The following is a 6,000-nucleotide window of genomic DNA, read 5'->3' as shown; positions in this document are numbered from 1 at the left end:
CACATGGATAACCCAAACATAACACGCTGTCAACAATAGAAAGGCATTGCAGCATGGTTGTAAGGTTACACTGCTGCCTTTAAATTAGATTCCCATAGGGATCTGACCAACATAAAGAGATCCTATAGGAATAAAAGTGATCACCTGTCCCCGTCTGTTAGACTAAAACAAATAATCACACGTCTATTTGCATGAATTTAAATAGGCTACACACACACACACATATGTATGCAGGACTAGTCGTCAGAAATGAGGGTGCGCACGGCTGCTCGCACTCGTGCGCCTCATCACCGCCGCGTCCAGGATTGAACGCGTGTGATGGGAAGCACTACCTCCCTCCTTCATGCGTAAATTATGTAGGGCAGGACGGGAATGCTTTGCTACCTCCATTTGAGAAAACCCGGCCATTAAATGTGAGGATAAAAAAACCACAAGAAATCCCCCTCCTCCTCCTCCTCTTCCTCCAAAAAAGAAAAAAAAGAGAGAGGAAAACCATCCTCATCCTCAAAACAGCGTTTGACTGAGGCGGAGTAGCGCATCACGACTTGTCTATTGTGAAGCCAAGGAGAAGAAAAGATGGACATCACGGATCAAGGAGCTCAAATGGAGCCGCTCTTACCCACGGTAGGACACGAATACACACACTTTGTGTTTATATTAACTGTATACAGGTGCTGTGGATCATAGAGAACCCGGTTGGTCCTGGTCTCTATAGCTGGTGTTATTTCTCTTTAGAATAAAAAAAAAAAACACCTCGGATGAAAGGTCCCGTCATGTGTGTTTGGAGATGACCCATTTTTAACGGCTTTTACCGGTTGACTGTCGCCTCGGTTTCACCGCAAACAGGGACGTTGCGCACCACCAATTGACATATTTGATGTGCACAATTCATATCTGTGCAGGAGATTATGTTTCACTATGAACGCCTACGCCTTCAACACAGGAGGCAGGTTGATAACAATGTTTCACAGCAACTAGTACCCTCCATGATTTTTTTTTTTTTTTTTTTTTTTTTTTGCCTTTCAGCCAAATCATACCAGTCGACCCAGTTTATATTCTTTTTATATAACCTGCTGTCCAGCTGTTGCTTTAAGTCTACTGTACTGCGTCCAAGATGTGACACTGAAGTGTTTGAGGGATATGCCTCATCAGCAATGAGATTACAGAGTGTGTGTGAGACAATACACTCATCACATTGTGTCCTTCCACACCACACTCCTGGCATCCCTTTCTTCACAGTGTGGGTAACCATCCATCCACCTGTGACACCTGAGAGATGCTGCCCACACAGGACGCTCTCAGGGTCGCATTACATATTGATGGAGTACGGAGCGGCGGACAAAATTGTCCACTCAGGTCTGATCTGATTCACTGGCAGGATTTCAAACAAGCATAATGTCTCGAGCATTAAAGGCTGAGCAGCTCGCAGTCAGTCCTGCGGTCAGCCTCACCTCATTAGCATTCAGGTGTGACTGTGCTGTGAAAGAGAGAGAGAGAGAGAGGAAAGAGAAAGGGGGAAAAAAAACATGTCCGCTGCCTTGAATGCACTGTCAATGCCAGAGGAGAGAGAGGGATGATAAATATTGCTTTGTTCTCATCCTGTTTAATAGCAGCGATCGCTCTGGAGGCAGATCAATACCCGGCCTGTTTGTTCTATTTGTGTCCGTGTTACATGAGGACTTAGTTTTCCGTACAGTGAGGGGCCTGGTGTGATGTGGTGTGGCGGTGTGGGGTGGCTCTTCTCCCTCCTCTGCAGTCCTCATTGCAGTGTGGCCACTTCTCTGTCATTGTAACTCATTGCCGCCTTACCCCCCCCCCCTCCTCCTCCTCCTATCCCGTCCCTCCGCCCACACGACAAGCAAATGCGTTGTCATGGTTTCACCGAGATGTGTATGGGTATGCGAGGTGGTAGTATGGTGAGAATCTCAGGCACTTGTTGAGAATAAAGCTACCAGGTTACCAAGATCCCAAGGTCAAGCATGAGAGTATGTTAAGTTTACAGCAGGAAGGACTGTACCTGAATGCATCCGACCTCTCAGAAGCCTCTCAGACGGGACGACACGCCTGTCCTTTGTCTTGTTGACTGATTTCTCGATCTTCTCTGTCTTGCAGGAACAAAGTTCCCAAGAAAATAAAGAAGTGGTGAGTACATTTCCCATTCAACTACAGTACATCCAGCCTGTACAAAGAAAAAAACCAAAACAGTCATATCGATCTGCTGAGCTCAGTAATAACAATGAGAACTCAATTGAATGCACTGGTTTTGAAACACAGGATGAAATCAGAAAATCAATGGGAAAGGTATTAGAATAAACAAGAAAGGTCAAAGCAAGGACAGTGAAAAAGGAGGTCACAAGAAATATACTGACTCTCATAGCAACAAACCACATCTACTTTTTGTCGGCCGTACCTCTAAATGTTTATTTTACAGTTCCTTATAGAAACATTGCAAGTTCAATATCAAGCTTTAAAACTTAACTCGCCACCGCCTGTTCCTATTAGTGGAAAGCTCCTATTTGTTTGCTTCCATATGTAGTTTAGTTTAGTTTAACTTTATTGTCGACCTTAGTGGAAATTTGTCTTTGGCTTTCTCCACATAAAATTGCACTACAAACAAAAAGATGGAATCACATGAGACCTCCCCCAATACCACATGCAAGTGGACAAGAAATACCAGCAGCAGTACGTTACAATAAAAAAAAAGACCTTAGAGTATATACTTAAAATCAGGTGCTTGTATATATATTTTTCTAATGAAGTTAGCATGCTAACCAGCTAGCCCCAGTGAGGTTGGCCTATCTTTTCATGTTTGGACACCAAGTTCTTGTAGCATCCAATCTGCTCTGAAGAAGTAGTGCTGCTGAGATGCTATGTGTTACCTATGTGCTATTGGTTTTTTTGTACTGTAAACGCTTAGATGTTAACGCTAATGTTGGCTGTAAATGTACAAATAGCACCTTTAAAAGTCAAAGACAGGTCAGTCCTGTTTCCCAATTGCTCAGACAACTCTGTTTACATTTATCTGTTAATCCATGTTTTTCATAATCTATAATCTACAGTAATATCACACAGCTGTATTTGGTCTATGTCTTTAATTAGACAGCTTGCTTAGCAGATGTCGTGTATTTTTAGATCACAATGGCAACACATGTCACCATGCATCCCACAGCCACAGCAGACTGTCAACACGACACGCTGGGTAAATAAATAGTAATAGATAATGGGAATTAAATGGAGTTAAGGCTTTCAACATTTCAGATGGCTTTATAAAGCTCACCGGGCCTGAGTGTGAGCAGACAACAAGAGCTGTTTGATGCAGTCGTGTCATCTGTCCTGACAAAATATTGCTTATGCAATTGCGGGATGTGAGCCAGACTGAGGATAAGACTGAGCACAAAGTGTCTGTCACAGGCCGAACTGTGATTCTGTCACTTACCACAACTTCACTTCTGCCCCCTGGGACTTTGACATTACTAATTACAAGGCGTGTCAGCATACAATGAACAAGTGACATCTGGCGTGTGAAATAGTGATCTGTGATTATAGTGATCAGATTTACCTGGACAAAGCTAAGCTGCTTCCCATTGTTGTGGTAGAGTGGTCTTACCTGGCAAGAACTCCTGTAGTGTTCCCTTAAGCTTCTTCTATCTGGTCTTGAGAACTTTTGTCAGCTGCTTGGTCTTTACCTGGTCTAGTTTGGTCTTGTCCAAACTTTCCTGTATGCTAAATCTGTTTTAGAATATATCATTCTGTTGTTTTTGTGGTTTATTTTACACCTGTATAGCAAATGGGACGGACCTGTGGGACACCTTGTGTGTTGCTCATTAAGGGGCAGGATTGTACAGCATTATTTTTGCCCATAGACAAAAGGAGGAAGTTATTTTGGCTGCTGTGGTCAAAATTCATGTTGGTAATAAGTGTAACTTTGCTAGTAATAATTGTGTGTATTTAAAGGTCCCACGTTGTGTAAAGGTAGATATCCCTGTGCTCATTATAAAGCAGGTTTAGATAAATCAAAGCGCTCAGTCCACATAGAAACACACTGTATCCAGCAAATTAAGTCTTAAAACAGGTCATCAGCACATCTGTAACTTTGTGATGTCACAACGATGCAGTCACCGCCCTCAAGCCATTTTCTAGATCTCCCTCTCGGTCTTTAACACCTACAGTACAGTATCATCTGCAAACTCCAGCAGCCCTGGTTCTGGATTTGACTTGACGTGGTCCTAATTACAACCCTGACATAACAGCCGGCCCTCTGCCAGGCCGTCCAGTCCAGGGCTGGTTGATTGGCCGGGGCGGAGAAGATCAGCCAGGACAGACGGAGGAAGTCTGCCGGAGTTGTTCTTTTGAGCGTGGCGTTCTTGGACCGGTGTGAAATCTCTGTTCGACTCGGTGCTCCAACTGTGCAGCCAGGCAGGCAGGCAGGCAGGAAGTCTTTTCCACCGCAGCTAGGAGCCTTGACCGGCTGTTTTTTTTTTCTTTCTTTCTTTCCACAGTTAATTATAGCAGTGCCAGTGGAGAGGAGATTGAAGAGGTCATGTAGGTAGACGGCACAGAGCAGGATGGAGAATGTGAGAGATTGATGAAGTGAGAGGAAAACTGGATTGTGCATTACTGGCTTTGATTCTGCTATCTGATCTCCACCTCCAATAATGAGTGTCATCTTCACTAATAGACACATCAGCTGACACAAAAACGCAAAGGCAGCATTATTGTAATCTGACACCCCGTATCAGGCAGTGCAGCAGAAATAGCTGCTTGTTCCTACAGAAGTGTTTTTCTATCTAGCACACCATGTCTCCATCACACTTGTGCTGACAATGCACCAGAGCAGCTTCTTCGCCTCAGGTAGGTTGTGCAGACAGACACACAGACACATGCACGTACAGATGCACACACACCGTATAGACTGAAACACGAACCCTGCCCACCGCTGCTGCTGCTGCTTCTTCTTGGGGTGTGTAGTCTCCACAGTGGAGCTGTGAGGTGTGAGCCCCCCTCACACAGGACGGTGCTGTTTGACCTGAGGCTTCTCTTAGGTAACGCGGCCACAGAGCTCGCAGGCTCAGCAGAGCAGAACAGTGCATGGCACAGCATCGGTGATGTCAGAGCGCTAATCTCTCTGGGGGGATTGGCGGATGGACGCTTGTCAGAAACATTTGATGCTACCCTGGATGAAAGCCGTCGGAGGCAGAGGGAGAGACAGAGGCTGAGGCGGAGCCGGAGCCGCGCAGAGCTCCACGCGTTTTTTGTTTTTATGTCGCGTCCGCGGCGCTCCACGGAATGAGGTTGCTGGCACATCCCAGCATGGGAAGAGCGGCCGAGGAGAGCGGCTGAGGGGCGAGGAGAGGGGTTTGACGAACAGCTAAGCTGACTCTGTCTTTCTCTGCTATCCTCACACACAATCACAAACACACACTCTGAAGCTGGGGAGTGGGGCTCCGGCCCTGAGCGTCAGCCTCTCATCTTACCACCGCCGCAAGCGCAAGGGGAGTTAGCGGGCGTCCTGCCCCAACCTTAAGGAGACACCATGCTTTCTGTGGACCACAATACAGGATTTATTTACCAGGTAGGTGACTGGAACTTTGCAGCCCGCAGTTATCAGTGTGCTGTTTGACTTTGGTGTAGATTACCATAATAATTAGTCAGCCACTGCTGAGTTTTGTTGATTCTAGCACTGTGCAGAAGATGCACTCGCTTCAGCTTGTGTTTCACACTGATCTGGATTGTGACATTGAGGTTAAACAGCAGCTGTCACCTGGAAGAACCTTCCATGTGAGCTTTTCTTCTACTTTTGTGTATAATGTGAGCATATTGTACAGTCAATAGGCTGCGGGAGGCTTGCCTCCTGCTGCAGAGAGGGGGCCAGTTGTGCTGATATGCATGCGAAAGGTCCCGCGGAGGTTGGCTGACAGATGGGACTGTCATTCTGGGGCGCGAGAGGAGCTTATACCCGCTGCACTGACCCTGCCGATCTCTGAGGGAGAACAAAAGCGA

The 6,000-nt window shown here is 46.0% G+C and overlaps 1 protein-coding gene across 3 annotated transcripts in view; it reads left to right on the top strand.

Moving 5' to 3' along the window:
* Positions 1 to 520: 520 nt before the first annotated feature.
* Positions 521 to 6,000, top strand: part of LOC310999257 (sodium-driven chloride bicarbonate exchanger-like) — a gene marked incomplete at its 3' end in the record, with an annotated part of 48,158 nt that continues 42,678 nt past the window's right edge. For all 3 annotated transcript variants that reach the window (XM_083989590.1, XM_083989589.1, XM_083989588.1), the window contains exons 1-2: positions 521 to 624; positions 2,113 to 2,142. In XM_083989590.1, the coding sequence (XP_083845716.1) occupies positions 577 to 624; positions 2,113 to 2,142 (78 nt within the window). In that variant the 5' untranslated portion in view covers positions 521 to 576. The remainder of the gene's footprint in view (positions 625 to 2,112; positions 2,143 to 6,000) is intronic.

Source organism: Trachurus trachurus (assembly GCF_905171665.1).
Source record: "Trachurus trachurus genome assembly, chromosome: 2".
Taxonomy (NCBI): Eukaryota; Metazoa; Chordata; class Actinopteri; order Carangiformes; family Carangidae; genus Trachurus; species Trachurus trachurus.
Note: the sequence above shows the minus strand (reverse complement) of the source record. Positions and strands in the feature narration are given on the sequence as shown.